Consider the following 16,124-nt stretch of genomic DNA (forward strand, 5'->3'; position numbering starts at 1 on the left):
TGATCCAGAACTTCATTCATGGGCCCCCTTATGGCTGACTCCCCCTTTTCTGCCTGTTTTTTTTTTCTGCATCAGTGTGGGATGTCAATTTCTCTGAGGACCTTACACACAGCTTCTCCATTTGCTCCAGTTGCCCATTACATGATGGAAGCCAGTCTGCTGGAAGCTGTTTGGATGGAGAGGATTTTTTATTGATGAGAAAAATAACATTTACTGGAAGTTTTGGGATATTTTTCCAGGTTTGCAGGTAGGAAAGGGTTGAGACGTTTGTATTTCTTGACAATCTCTCCTCTTAATATTGTTTGCAAAAACCTATGTATTCTGTATTTTTACCAGTACTCGTTCTTTATTACCATGGGTTTGAGACTGGCTTACGTATTTTCTATACATAACTTTTAATATAACTTATAACCAGACCATAGTACTTTATTACCTTAGAAATAGTTAATAGTAATGTCAAAAAAGTCCTTTGTGTCACTCTAAATGAATATTTCATGTAAATATGATACTATCGGCTGTATTCCTAATCGATGTGTTGTAGTAGTTCATGCTTTACCTCATGGTAAGGTAAAATATTACACTACATTTAGCTGCTCAGCGTTTTATTGTTTAAAAATTGAGCTTGTGCACCCTCTGCCGGCCATATAATATATAGCTTAACCAACATCAATGCTAGAATGAGCTATGGGAACATGAACATGCATTTTCTATTTGCTTGATATCATTAGAAAAAGATAAAGAAGTTATGACCCATGGTATATCTCTCTAACACCTTTGATTTGCTATCCCGGTCTCTGTTTCTTCTCAGTGGGATGGGACTCAATCGCTTCATGTGTCTGCTGCTCTGTGCAGCAGCCCTGACAGTGTCTGCAGTTTTTGGTAAAGAAGAGAGCAGCGAGGCAAACAGGTGGACCACACACAACCTGCCGCTGCTGCTGGACACACACACACAGCCTTTACACGTGCCTTTGTTCAGAGGACAGGAGGAGGATGAGGAGAATGAAGGGACAAAAACATACTGTGGAATAGAGTGTCAAAGCCACCTACCATCTATGAACCAAACTGAGCAGGAGAGGATTCTGGGATATGAAACAATGAATGAGGATGGCACTCGCACACATACAGATATCATCTTGCATGGTTTCAATCAGACATCTACAGGACAACCGGCCCACTCCCCTGCTCCCACCCGTAGGAAACGGGAGATTTACGGAGCAGATGGACGCTTTGTGATCTCTGACTCGCATTTCATCACCAACTATCCTTTCTCCACTGCTGTGCGCCTCTCCACAGACTGCTCTGGAGTCCTAATATCCCCGAAACACGTGCTGACAGCAGCACACTGCATCCATGACGGGAGGGACTACCTAGAGAGTGCCAGAAGGCTGAGAGTAGGAGTGTTGCAGCTTAAGACTAAAAGAAGAAGAGGGCCTGGGAGGCAAAGCGGGCGGCAGAGAGGTGGTGTGAATCAAGACGGGGTGAAAGGTGAGGAGCAGATAATGGAGGAGGATGAGGAGCGGAATAGTATAGATGGAGATGTATGGCAAAAGGGAGTAAAAGGAAGTAGGCTCAGGGGAAGAAAAGATGGTAAGGAGGGTGTAGCTGATCATGGGATTATAGTAGGAGCAGGGAAACGGAGGGAACGTATACGACGTAGTTCTGGTCCCATGAAGCAGCCTGTCTTCCGTTGGACACGAGTTAAACAAACCAGAATCCCTCAAGGGTGGATCCAAACCAAGAGCTTAACCAGCTCCGTGTCCCCTGACTACGACTACGCTCTCTTGGAGCTGAGACGACCCCTCAAACTGAAGTATATGAAGCTGGGAGTGGCGCCCTCCGCTACCCCCCTGGCACGAATCCACTTTTCAGGCTATGACGCTGACAAAAGCCTGCTGGACGGACGTGGAAACGAGAAGGTGGTGTACCGGTTTTGTTCGGTGGTAAACCAGTCTCTCGATTTAATGTACCAGCACTGTGACGCGCAGCCGGGCGCCACAGGTGCAGGCGTTTACATCCGTCTGAGAGAGGAAGTGGGAGAGAAAGGCGGGAAAGGGAAGTGGCAGCGAAGAGTGATTGGGGTGTTTTCAGGCCATCAGTGGGTGGAGGTAGAAGGAGGTGAGCAGAGGGACTTTAATGTTGCAGTAAGGATTACGCCACCCAAATATGCCCAGATCTGTCACTGGATCCATGGAGATCCAAGACGCTGTAAAGATATTTGACCAAGCGATACAATAGAGACTTAATGACCTGGGCTGGTGTGTATAAAAGCACTTTAAAAGTATCTTTTATTAAAGTGTAAATCTTAAAACAAAAACTGAAGGGCCAATAAAAAATAAAATCATGCCCTTCCTCAAGTACTTAAAAACCAGTAGCAGGCCTCTATAGGTTATGTGTCATGGCTGCATTATAGCCTCATGCAGAATTCCATGCAGCCGACCTTTCATTATTGTGTTATATGCTTCAATATCGTTTATATATTGTAAGATGCAAAAATGCTTTTAGCAAATGTGTTGTGAACAGCTATAATGACAATTTTAATATGTGCTGTTCTTAAATTAGTTTACGAAGTAGCCATTTTAAATGATAATCATCTGTTGAGTTCACGTGGTTTTGGATATGTGGACTAATCAGCCCTAATCACTAATCAGTAGTTCATTTGGAGACTCGGGGAAGTCTTGCGAATGAGTGAAAATGTCATTGTTAACTCTCAATTTTCTTAACCCTACATGTGTCTGTCTTTCTCAGCAACACCTATAACTTATTACATTACATAACATTTAGCTGACGCTTTTATCCAAAACGACTTACAAACAATAAGTGCATTAGACCAAGAAGATACAAACTTGAAGAAAACAGAATCATATTAAGTACATCAGGTTTCATAGAGCCAAAACATTTCAAGTGCTACTCAAGTGGCTTTAGATAAGCCAGTCCTTTATATATAACACTATATGTTATAAGTGCTTTGTTAGTATGTAAGTGCTTAGTTAGTATATAAATGCTTAGTTTTTTTTTTGCTTTTTTTTCATTGTATTGCTCGAAGTGGAGTCGAAAGAGATGAGTTTACTTTTGTATAGAGTATAGAATCATACAGGTACAACCTGTTGTGCTCATTTTACCCGTTTAAAATATATTGTGTTGTATTTTTCTCCTTTTTGAACATACATTTTCATGCCTTAAACACATTTTGTCGTGCAAAAAAAATTATGCATGCCAATAAATAAAAATGTTAAGACATAAGTGATGAGCCGTGAGGGTAATTTGGATCAATGTATTTGTCTTTTATTGCATCTCATTTGGACTCACATGCAGGTGGGGGTGAGGGAAAAAGAACGATGCCATCCATAATAACCCCCCCAATAAACAACACAGCCTTCATTTGAATACTTAGCAAACGTTATTTATCCACATTATTTTTGTATTTTTTTACGTGTCATAGTCATCTTTGTTTTTCTGTCAACACTTTGTTAATGCCACAATGGATTAAGATACAGTCACTTTTGGAAATAAACAACACACAGAACATCAAGCAAATACTTGAGTGCTTTACAGTGAGAGTCGTCAAGACTTCCAGTGCACCATCAAATGTACCGACCGCTGCTGCCTCACTCAAAGAGAACCGAGGCCACATCCCAATCACATACACAAATGTTTACTTTTCCCTTTGAGTTCCACCTTAACTTTAAGTCATCTTTTAGGAGACAGACAAGCTAAATTGTTTTCTGAGAATCAGGATGCAGTACCACTCCACACCAGCTGATGGCGCAACAGTAAACACTCGAGCCAAAGTTTCCACTGATACTGCCTCTGATTACAGCTTGAGAGGTATATACAAAGGTGGGGAAATGTTTGTCTACTTGCATTATTTTCAAACTTATAATTTGACATAACTAAAAATATGATACATTTTGTTCTCTCAAAATAAAGATTAAAGAAAATATGTGTAATCTATCATTTAAAATATTCTCAAATGCATATGTCAATTTTAACAGAGTTCACACATTGTTGCATGTTAATGACAATGAAAAATGAAAAAAAAAAAAGAATGAACACAATTCCATGTGTTCGATGATAAATCCAGATTTGCAGTGCCAGTTGTTTTCAGGTACAATTGTTCTCCAAAAAAGTAGACGGGTGGGCGGATGGATGGCCAAGCAGATATAGGTACAACCAAGTTTTTAATGACATAAACATAGCTCAGTATTAGTTTGGACGACAGGGATAGAGGAGTGGGAGTGGGGATTGGCCAGTGAAGTTACACACACCGAACACAGTCCACATTTAACAACACAGTCCTCGTCTGGGAGATGCGCAAAGAAACCAACATTTATCCACCCTTCCAAGTCAGCTGCTACGCGGAAATCCATAATGAATCTAAATACACATTTATTATTTTTTTGTTCATTTTTCCATAGTATATTAAGTAAAGGTTAACACTAAATTACACACACACCCACACACACATAAACAGAGTTTTGTTTGTCTGTATCTAGGGTTCACATTCACAGTTGTGCTACGACATGAGATAAGAAGGGCAGGGTTTTTTTTTTATAGGGGTCGCGGCTGGTAGGAGGTCAGAGGGCAAAGATCGTAGATGGAATGGCTGGTTGGCTGAAGGGGCTGGGGCATGATGGAGGGGAAGGCAGTGGGGGGAGTGCAGACATCCACATCCACAGAGCTCCAGACACAATGACAACCCTACAGAGGAGGGAGAGAACAATTAGACTTAATTAAAACAAGTACTCTCAATAGACATTGGTGAAGTCTAATTAGGCTGAGAGAGACAAAGAAGGAGATTCAGAAATGTGTTGACTGGAAATGTTTTCTGACTGGCAGAAGAGTGGTTTTTGGCATTTGTATCATGTACATGCAATCCATTAAGTTTGGGGACTTGCAAGAGATAGAAGACAAACTAGTCTCATCTAAATAAAAAATGCTAGACCGTCTATCTCTATTAGCTTATTTGCACTGTATATGAAACTCTTCTTTTCTTTTCAGAGCATTTTTTGCAAAGCTGTTTTTAATTCTGCTAATTTTGAATGCTGACCGAAAAAGAAAAAATATATATATTTACACTATTACAATAGATATTAAAGACCATATCATGGCATTTTAACTTGATTTTCTATCAGGTATTATGTTATTCGGAAATATATGTAATAAGTTACCTGTAGTTGCTGTTAGGAATACTATAAAAACTGACAATAAAGGATAGGTGATAGCGTTACATCAATACTCCCATGTGGCTCATGTTGTGCAACAGCAGATTCTGCTTCATACCCTTTGCTTGACATAATAAGCTAAACAAATACATTTCAACTCTTTGCATTGAAGTGTTCTATTTTCTGTGTGTATATACCTTGAGGGTTTACAGGTCAGTCGGTCTACATGAAGTCCTTAATGTTGAGGTCATCCAGAGCGTTCCTTGGGGGTGCAGGCTTTCTGGGGCTCTGGGCCGCTCCGGGAGACATCTGCAGACACATTTACTTTTAGCACTTTAACTCTTTTGTCAGAGCAGCAGTAACGAGTTAAAGAGTGAGTGTGTTACCGGTGCTCCGGGGCCTGGCCTAGCCATGGACATCATGGTAGCTCCTGGTGCCCCGGGCTTATGGGAGAAGAAAAGAGACGGTAAGGAACTTTATTTGCCATCTGATGGGTGTGAGGGCCACCTTAAGGGCTAATTGTCCATCAATGTCTTGTAATGTCCAGACTAAGACATTACTAGACCATACTGGACTGGTGGTCTTACCATATTGTAGCAGGGGTGAGTCCCCATAAAAGGAGGAACACCCATTGGTACGGTCTAAAGGTGTGGAGGGGAGGGAGAGGACGAGTTGGGATGTTACTACACTACATAATAAGACACACACACACTGCAAAACAATACACAGACGTCAACATAAGTTACACATTATGTAAAGAAATATCAGTATCACACACAGATGATAAGGAATGTGGACAGACACGCCAAACTTGACAAATGAACACACAATTGGGGCCCGAACTTAACGTAAACGTTGATAATAGTCATTAATTTAGTCATGCACAATGATTTTTCTTTTATAGGGGCAGAGAGGAAGCTTTTTGCATTTAGCCTTCTGATGAAAATGTCATTTCTGTTGTTGCCAAAAGACAACTGAAATATCCAAAAGCAGCAAATGTGTCAAAGATGGGGCAAGTTCAGATTTAAACTCAATTCCATCAAGTTTTATAAAAATACAAGCTTAAAAGAAGAAAAATCAGCTGTTTCGAAGGAACAGGTTCTTAATTCAGCACTAATATTTGCCACTTCATCACTCTCCAGTAGATATTTGCGACAAATAAGAATTATATTGATCAAAACTGCATGTTGGAATCTGCTAAAGACTCAGCTTTAAGTTTGGATATTTGTAAGTATTTACAATCAGCACGTGTGCTCTATTATACATTCCATGTGATGTGTAACTTACATTAAATGTACAAGTAACTTAAAGTTTGCTATATGTTTTTTAAATGAATATTTATTTATTTTTTCCACTGCTCAGTTTCCTGAGTCTGTGATTGGACCTGAAACCTGGAGAGCCAGATGAAGGCAGTGCTTGTGATTGGTGCCCTGACTGAGCTGCCATGCGGCTCCACTCCATGCTATGAGACACACAGACAACATTTACCATGGGGGCACCCCAACAGGGGGGAGCTACCTGAGCTGCCGCTGGGGTTCCCATTGAGAGATCTGAGAGGGAGAGAGGGAGAGAGGTACTGCAACATCACTGTTTTCATTTACTTACTTTATAATGACCATACAGGATAAAAAAGAGTTACAATATTCATTTTAATAAATAGGAGCTACTGATAGTGACTTATAGTCTGCTAAAGGTTTCTACTAAAGGATTGACTGAACAATTTTTTTGGGTAATAATTAATGGTTATGTTGTAAAAAATGCTGTATTCATCCTGTCTGATACCAAGATTTCAGCTAAGCTGAATATCTTTGGGTTTTGGACAGACAAAAAAGGATACATTTGTAGTATTATCTTACACACTGAAAAGTTGGGATGGATATTTTTCCCTTTCTCAAAACATCCGTTAGACCAAACAGTAAATTAAAAAAGAAATTGGCACAATAATCAACAATGAAAATCATCATTAGTTGCACCGCTATAATTAATAACATAGTTTGAAATAGCCTTACTAGCTTTTATGATGAGAAGATAAATGCCATAAAATGCTGAATTGTCATTTTTTTTTACTTTATTGTACTGATTAGACGAACAATATACAATGTATTAATTAATACGCTTTATATGTACTGGTCACAGTTGCAGTGAATAGTCTTTCTGCAAAAAAAAAAAGCTTCAAGTTTCAAATCTAGCATATAAATTGCATGGTTGCATCAATCTTGTTTTTCATCTCTCACAAAGAGAGCGAATTAGCATGTTTTCCACCACAGTATTAAAATCAATATCTATGTAAACAACGACTTACTACTTGCCATGTTAGCCATGGAGGTGTCAACATCCCCCCCTTGAGGGGTCAGAGTGGGCTTCATTACATCGCCTAGTCCATCAAATACTACAGGAAGGAGGGAAGGGAGGAGGAGGAGGAGGCAAGGAGGGAGAGCAGGGGAGATATTAGCGTCTTTACATGCAAGCAATTCTCACACTAGCAACCCTCCTTACTACTGGGGATTACTATGACAACCAATATATGTCTCCATGACAACAGTGGGACGAGAGGAGCATTGGCATGAGCTTGAGCGTTAATATCACAAAACAAGATATTTAATTAAATCTAGAGCAGTAAGTAAAATAGACAATTTTGTGAATTAAGATAATGATGTCAATTAGTGCAACCTGTATAAAGTCAGGAGACATCAATCAGGCCAGTTGCTTTACTTTGTTAATTTGTAATATGGGCAAAGGTTATAACACCTAGTCCAAAATGTATGAAGGATATATATAAAGGATCATTTGTGACCATATGTGCAACCAATAGTACTGCATTATAACCATCATAACAACATGAACAGTGTAAAAAATACATTGTCAGTGCTTGTTGGTCAATTATAAATATTTCGGGCCTTTGCTGTTTGTATGTAATTGCTGCAAACATTATGAAGAGGGCAAAAGCACTGCAGTTAAGATGAAGCTGGGATAAATGCTAGAAGCTACTGCACACACTCTGTCAGGCGTCTCGTGGTGGAAGGGACAGTGCAGCTGAGCTTTGCCTTACACCACTGCAATGCAGCAGTGCACTGTGGGAAATTAGCGTGTTAAAGAGCAAGGAAACTCACCCAATCAAATGGCAGGAAGCAAGCAATGAGCCAGCCCAAGAGCCAGATGGAGAGGGAGAGAGTGAGGAAAGGAGAAAGAGAGAGGAAAGTAAAAAAAAAGCATAGATGCGAGAAGAAGAGAGAAACAATAAATGCAATGAGGTTTTAAAGGAGCGGGTGACAGTGACAGTTTATTGCATGAATGATAGAAAGAGAGGGGGAAAGAAAGAGTTAAGCCTTAAGCAGTTGTATTGCAGACCATCAGTTATATAATATTAAGACCAATGGCACTGGACAGGAGATGACTGGGAACCAGGTGAGCAGAGATCATGTTGCCACGGTAACAGTAACCGGGGATATCAGTCGTATGAAAGTGAAAGGTGGCACAGATCAGAGGAATGCCCCCAGAGACTAACGCCCACGGTAGCACTATGCAAATGAGGTGATGCTACGATGATGGTAATTTGACCATAGATGGATGTTTGAATATGTAGCACCTAACAGTGACTCTCCTTCAATACTGAGCCAATGACAAGTGTTCAAAATTGTCATGCACAAGCTCTTACATGAATTATGATTCAGTGTTCAGATTGAGTCAGCAGATAAACAAACAGCTAACTGTTTCATTAACCTTTACCAAAGTTAATAGAAACAGTGAGTCGACAAAACAACCATTTTGCCCAAACAGCGTTCTTTACAATTGAAATGAAGATGTTCATAAATGGCTCTGAAGTACATGTCATAAGTATAATAATAAGGTGGTATAGGGAAGCTCACAGGGGTCTTTATTCAAAGGATAATATTAGTACTGCCTACAGAGAATGAATGACACCTTAAGTCTTATCAAATGAATAAATGTTGATTTAGATATTGCATGAATAAAATGGAAAATCACATTTATATATATAAATAATTATGTTTATATCGCATCTTTTTTTCCAAATTGGAATATATGTTGTCCACTTTATAGTGGGGTATGCCTTTTGAAGTTGATCATCAATAAGCTATTTTATTTGAAGGCAGTTATGGAATGCCCATGCGCCAGTATTGTATTTTACTCAAATAACACATCACACGTTATATATACTGTATGTGTAAATTATAATGCTATTGGGGAAGCACAGTTCCATTTTTAGGTTTATCTGATCATTTTAATATAGTCCCCTGTGGGCTTCCATAGAATCATGTGCATACTTATGAACAATAGCTGCAGTCATGGCCGGGCTCTCAGGTGCTGCTGCTAGTTTAAAACTGCAGCGGAACTTTAGTATTAATTCAGGATTCAGTTTAGACTGAAGATTAAAATTGCACACATGGTAATCCATCCATGACTGCAGCTCAGTGCTTTACCAAAATGTTTGCAACATTTTGGAATGCCCTCCACTGTACACACATGCATGCAGAGTATCATTTTAGTTCTTTTTTTACCTGACATGAGCTCAGCACTGGGGGCAGCAGGAGCAGCGGCTGTGGCTTCTCCTCCTGTGGATTCTGGCAAGTCAACCCAAAAATATACCAAACCATGGCATTCCAGGTCAAAGTAGATTCATGAGCCATTCCCATCGCAGCATAAGGGCAAAGAAGGGGTAATAGTCAGCCTTCGGCTTCACGCTGGTAATGTCAAACAAAGTTTTTAGAGTTAGAGAGAACGGAATACACAATATGTGTATTTCATAAACCAGGACACATCGTCTTTTAAAATGTACACTCACTCATATGCAAACATACACACATCTCAGCATTACGCCATACTCATTGAGAGTCGCAGTAGAGCACCCATGTGCATTTTCAAGACATTAAAGCCAGCAAAAAAAGAGGAAAGTAAAACAGAAAGTTCCAAGTGCTTGCAGTCCATAAATCCTTAGACTATTTCAACATGATCTTTGCTATGCTTGTAATACTTCCGAGATCAACACACAAAGACAGAGTTCACAAGGTTGTCCTTACAAAAGTTAAATGCAACAACTTAACTACCCAGTATTTATGACCATTTATAAAGCCTAGTACTAATATCAGTGGTTTCATTTGATGTTTCACAGATTCTACTCCTCTTCTCTGATGATGCGTTCATGGACAGGGCAGGCAGAGGGAATGCAGGGCTGCAGTCATGTGAGTTACCCACCACCAAACAGGTTCATGATGGCTCCCGTAGCAATTTTGGGTGGGGGTGCGGATGAGAGGATGGGCGCAGGGGAGCTGAACAAATCCGCTGGGGAGGGCAAGGTGGAGATGTTGTTTAGAGCCCAAACAACACATACACACACACACACACACACTAATTGACCATACACCCAAGCTATTGACCATGAGTCATTATAATGTACATTTGCATTTGCAGTGCACGCAGTACATGCTGGAATAGGAAAGTAGGTAAGAGTGATTGAGTAAATGTTTCAGGCAGCTCAATAGCTTCCCGCTGACCCATAAGAGAGCAATCTCATCTCCTTTCATTCCCCTTCCCTGATCAAAGCCAAGGACAAAGCTGAAGAACAGGCAGGGCAAGACAGGATATGAGAGTGAGAGCACACAAGAGTAGGTGCAATAAGGTACCTGCTGTAAACAAGTCAACACTGGTAGTGGGCTCTGCTTTGGTGAAGCTCGTGTCTGGCATGGAATCAAAGAGATCTGCGCACCCAGAGACAGAAATATTAAAACGCGGCTCAAACACTTGAAAGAATGGTGAGGATGCTCTCACGCACAACAGCCAACTGAAAAACGTTCAATCTGTGCACATTAGTCTGATGAAACCCACAAAGAAGAATAAAAGAGGATGGTGGATAAAGAAATCAGGAGGGTGTTATCAATAAGAGCACAAGACATTGGATTAATACCCGATACCACACACATCTCTAATGTTTACCGCTGAAAATGTCAGTCGCAGGGTTGGCGGCGCTTGGAGCTGAAATGGTTGCGGTGGTGCTGATGGTGCTGGGTGTGGAGGTGAAGAGCGGTGAAGGGGAAGGGGAGGGGGGAGGCTGGGGCACCACAGAGTTAAAACAGGCATCCAGCGAGCTACCCAGATTATTATTGTCCACTGTCATCATGCCGAAAAGGTCTAGACCTGAAGATGCTGCGTTGGTGCCACTGTCCGAGGGAGCAAAGGGGTCTTCGGGGGAAGAATTGGGAGGGGGGGTGAGGAAGAAATGTGACACATGAATAGGAAGGGAGGGTGTTAGTCAGTGGCTTTAATACAACATAGATTAGACATGTTTTATGTGATGATGATGATGATGGAAATACTGCTTTAAAAATGAAAGTTAAGGAGGAAAAGAATCGGAGAGGAATGATCGAAGAGCTCCAACACACTCCTGCTGTCAGTCGAAACAACTAAAAATAGCAACTGTGAAAATAAATTAAGCGAAACCAATTAAACAGCTTACAGTGTCTAAATCTGTGAAATCGAAACCATACCTATAGGATAAAACAATTACAAGAAAACCACAACAGGCAAGCTTCTCCATAACAAAGTACTCAAATCTTCTGATGCCAAAAGATAAGAGACAAGAGCATTGTCTTCAATTGCCATGGTAACAACAACAGTTCTTTTCAAACACCCAACGAAACTAATAGCAAATCTGTACGCCTACTGTCCCTGCACAAAGCTTTGAAAGGAAACCCTGATTAAAACTTGAGATCAACCAGAAATGCACACATACACATCGACACAAACGGGTCAATAAACATCACGGGCAAAGCACTCAAACCAGTGGTGGAACTATCAAACATAATTTTTGACCAACTAAAAGTGAGTGGGGTTTGTCTGCTGAATTGTCTAATCAATTCAGTTGTTCGGGGTTATTCTGTATGTCAATCTCTATAAAGGCGTAGGGACCAGGTGCGAAAAAAATAAATTATGAACAATCCAGACAAAACGGCAAGCAAAGCTTATACAAAAACTAGAGTATGGTATTGGCTTTCAACTGGCAAAACACCTTAACTCTAACCGTGATCACGGTTGTTAGGTAATGTACTTATGATTAGTTTAGATTTTGGTTAAAAAGTCAGTCTATTGCCAAAAGTTTGAGGAGAAAAGCTACAACCCTGCTTCCTGTAAACTGGAAGCTATAGCCAGGTGCCCGTTAGCTTAGCACAAAGAATGGAAACGGGTTAACAACCTCACTCTGAGATTGATATAAATCTTAACACACCAACAACTTTTCTTTGTACTTTCTACTGTGTTATGTTAAAATGTAGTCTTACAAAAAAGGCTATGGTCCACTGTAGCTAGCAAGCTAATTAAGCTAACGTTATCTTCAGAAACACGGTTTTGGGCGGAGTTTTAAATTGTTCTAGCTAACTCACTTAAAAAAAGGTATATAAAGGGATCATAAATATGTTACATACCCAATATACTAAACCAAATTGTACATCTAACTGTATGCTCAATTTTAGGTTGCTACTTTAAATTGGCCTATTTATAGTAGGCCTACTAATACTACAGAGTTAAATTCGACCACTGGATTATCCAACCCAGTCTCACGGCATTGCGTGTTCACCAACACGATTTTTAATCTATTGATTCGTGTTCACCAACACGATTTTCCCCTTTTTTTCATGTTGCACAGCACGATTTTAAAAGCAATGTATTTCTACTGGTACTGTGTTTCGTGCCTGCAGCATGTCTTTTTCTCCGGTCGGGTCGTGGAAGACCGGAAGCTGTGTGGTTCATAAAAACATGTTCTTACTCAATATCAAGCCACAATTATTGCTTTTATTTTAAATCGTATAATTTCGAACTTTTGTTGCCGTCTGTGAGGAAAATAAATGGGGCTCAGAGCCTCAGGATACTGAAATCTGTATTTTTAAATCTTTTTTTCCTTCTAATTTGTTATTCTTTTCAAAATAACACACTGTTATTTACTCACCAATAACACTCAATTATCCTTGCTTTTATGTATTGGTTTAATTCTATAATCTCGGGCTTTTTTGACGTCCGTCAGGAACTGAATTTCAAAATAAAAATAACCGGAAACAAACGTAGGCATTTCGAGCGATTACCCAAGATCCTCAGCTATGGTTTAAGCTCGCTGATTGGATGTTTTAGCCGCAATGCATGCTGGGATTTGGTGTTTATATTATATGAAATCCGGAAAACATTTAAAAAGAATACTTAATTCCGAGTGCTCTTGCTTTTCTCTTTGAAAGTCATCACATAACGGCATTATAATACACGGTTCGGCTGCATTACACATTACAGATCTTCCGTAGTTCGTTATTTATAGAGCCCTGATGAGAAGACCTTTGGAAAAACTGAAGAAATGCGGCCGAAACTGAATATTTGATTTCTCTTCACACAATACGTCTCCTTGCAGTATAAACACTAATTCGGCTGACTTTTACATTTGATCTAATTTGTAGATAGGTTATATTTACACCATAACGGTGCACAGCTGATAGAAAAGGACTTGTAGTTTTTAAAGATATTACTGATTTTCTTTGAATATAAGAATGTAAATACTGAGTCTGAAATAGTATAGCAATATGCTGTAAAATTATGTGAAAACATGAATAAAACTACACATCTTCAGATGTTGTACATATGTGTCCTACACTAATAATACAAAGTTATGATGGCTGTGTGTACCTTGTGTGCACCGCCTAGTGGTTAAAGCACGTTATTGAATTATTGTTTTTATGTGTAAATATTAAGAGTACATACTTTCATAGGGGGAAAGTAGAAGGTTTGTGATAGAAATATAGAATATAAAAAATCAAGAAGATACTGTAAGTGATCTCTACAATAAAACAGTTTAGTGCAGGATGTACAAAGATATTAATAGGAGGCAGAGTCCTGCATCGGGTCGGGTACCGCGGGTACTCCACGGGTGACCCGCAAAAAAGGTGATTCGCGGGTGGTATTTTTTCAAACGCTTTTTTCCGGGTTCGGTTCTGGGTAAAACAAAGATGATGCGGGTCGGGTCGCGGGTATTGCATAATAAATATATTAAAATAATAATAATTGAGTTTAATGTTTAAAATCCTCAGACCTCTCCCCCGCGGGACCGCGCATAATCATAACCTCTGTAGCGCATCAATCTGCTGCTGTGCGCGCCACATTCAAAATGGCTGAGGTGAAGCTCTCTAGTGGAGAATACAGCATTTTCAATAACACTTCCTCAAGAGCGAAATCCAACGTCTGGGAGGCTTTTGGTTCCTAGATGGAGAAAATAACCAACATCCCACGCTTTTTGAGACAAATATGCAACGGCATGTGTTAATAATTGCACATTTTCACTGCTCATATATAGGCTATGCGGGTTCGGGTCGGGTTGCGGAACTAATTGGCAATATGTGCGGGTAGAGGGGCGGGTTCGGTATTGCACATCGCGGGTGCGGGGCGGGAGCGGGTCTTGAAAATCAGACCCGTGCAGGACTCTGATAGGAGGAGGTGCAAAACAGAAAAACGAATTAACCTTTATTTAAACATTAAATAACAGATTAAGGTCTTCTTTTAAATAAGAAAAAAACGTTGGGGGTATCTATCTACAGATAAATATTAAGCCTGACAAAGTACTTAACGTCTAATATATTGCTTTCCTGCAATGTTACAACTATGTTGAAGCACTTGTTTTAACTGATATTATACATATGGATTATACCCTTATGTATGTAGATAGAATAAGAAATGTGCAGAATATGACAGTTTAACGGTGGAGGTACACACATATTGATAGATGTCTTGTAATGCACTGTTGGGGAACCTGTGACCCAAGATTTTCATTCATTGCATAACTACACCGTAGTTGTGTATATGATATGTCAATAAACCTTTGAAAATATTGAAAGGGATGTGCAAAATAGCCATAATATACAGTCTTTAATTAACTATTAGTAGAGAATAACGAGTAATGAATATTCTTTATTACTCGTTTCCATTCATGTCAATTGCAGATACATGTTTAGTCTTCTCAAGCACCAACTATGAAATATCTCTCCTGATTGTTGGCACTTGACAATCACCTTCCCTGAATTGTACTCAGGTGTAACTAAAGTCTGTTTTAAGGGTTGTTTATTTTTCACATCATTAATCAGAATCTGCAAAGTAACTCAAATAAGTGTAGTGGAGTAAAAATACCAGGTTAACCTCTGAATTGTAGTGGAGTAGAATTACAAAGTAACAATGAGCTGTCATGTGGGTATATATTAATGCTATATATTAATGCTGCACATTATGGACACAAGCGATTTTCACCCATTTATTAATTATATGTTTTACATTTGATAACACCAATGTGTTTAATACTGGCAACCTCTAATTGTGGGAAAAACAAAAACGTTCAGTAGAGACGTCCCATAGAACATTTTGCGAAACACAATAGCCAGCATGTGTAGTTCTGGGGGGGCGTTCGATTCCAGTTTTGGATAGTCTGGCGTGGTTTCGTTCCATTTCAAACAGCTATTTGACACTCGGCGTAACCTTGGCGCGCTGCCACTCCAACATCCAATCCCAAAATTTGAAGATTAATCAAGGGGACTGTAGGCCTAAACGATAGCTGGGGATTATGGGTAGTGTAGTGTCTTCGGCCATCCTAAACTCAGAAATGTTGACAATCGCAATGATGCTCGAAATGTCCCTTATAGGCAGGCCTACATCTGTTTCCGGTTATTTTATTTTGAAATTCAGTTCCTGACGGACGCCAAAAAAGCCCGAGATTATGGAATTAAACCAATAAATAAAAGCAAGGATAATTGTGTGTTATTGGTGAGTAAATAACAGTGTGTTATTTTGAAAAGAATAACAAATTAGAAGGAAAAAAAGATTTAAAAATACAGATTTCAGTATCCTGAGGCTCTGAGCCCCATTTATTTTCCTCACAGACGGCAACAAAAGTTCGAAATTATACGATTTAAAATAAAAGCAATAATTGTGGCT

The 16,124-nt window shown here is 39.6% G+C and overlaps 2 protein-coding genes across 2 annotated transcripts in view; one reads left to right on the forward strand and one right to left on the reverse strand.

Moving 5' to 3' along the window:
- The first annotated feature begins 89 nt into the window (after positions 1–89).
- On the forward strand, positions 90–3,166 carry LOC117439983 (inactive serine protease 35-like). Its single transcript, XM_034076150.2, has 2 exons — positions 90–247; positions 809–3,166. The coding sequence occupies exons 1-2, from the start codon at positions 195–197 to the stop codon at positions 2,217–2,219; spliced, it is 1,464 nt and encodes a 487-aa protein (XP_033932041.1). The 5' UTR covers positions 90–194; the 3' UTR covers positions 2,220–3,166.
- Positions 3,167–3,257: 91 nt separating this feature from the next.
- The window catches only part of LOC117440331 (clathrin coat assembly protein AP180-like), a 28,414-nt gene continuing 15,547 nt past the window's right edge, over positions 3,258–16,124 (reverse strand). The window contains exons 18-24 of the mRNA XM_071201949.1: positions 9,680–9,742; positions 7,465–7,551; positions 6,651–6,712; positions 5,750–5,803; positions 5,549–5,605; positions 5,360–5,471; positions 3,258–4,698 (exon numbers count right to left, since the gene is read on the reverse strand). Of these exons, the coding sequence (XP_071058050.1) occupies positions 5,385–5,471; positions 5,549–5,605; positions 5,750–5,803; positions 6,651–6,712; positions 7,465–7,551; positions 9,680–9,742 (410 nt within the window). The 3' untranslated portion in view covers positions 3,258–4,698; positions 5,360–5,384. The remainder of the gene's footprint in view (positions 4,699–5,359; positions 5,472–5,548; positions 5,606–5,749; positions 5,804–6,650; positions 6,713–7,464; positions 7,552–9,679; positions 9,743–16,124) is intronic.

The sequence above is a fragment of the Pseudochaenichthys georgianus genome, chromosome 24 (assembly GCF_902827115.2).
Source record: "Pseudochaenichthys georgianus chromosome 24, fPseGeo1.2, whole genome shotgun sequence".
Lineage (NCBI taxonomy): Eukaryota > Metazoa > Chordata > Actinopteri > Perciformes > Channichthyidae > Pseudochaenichthys > Pseudochaenichthys georgianus.

Coding starts and splice junctions, on each gene's coding strand:
- LOC117439983 (XM_034076150.2), top strand. CDS start 195: ATGAGAAAAATAACATTTACTGGAAGTTTTGGGATATTTTTCCAGGTT. Junction 248..808: donor ATATTTTTCCAGGTTTGCAG/GTAGGAAAGGGT, acceptor GTTTCTTCTCAG/TGGGATGGGACTCAATCGCT.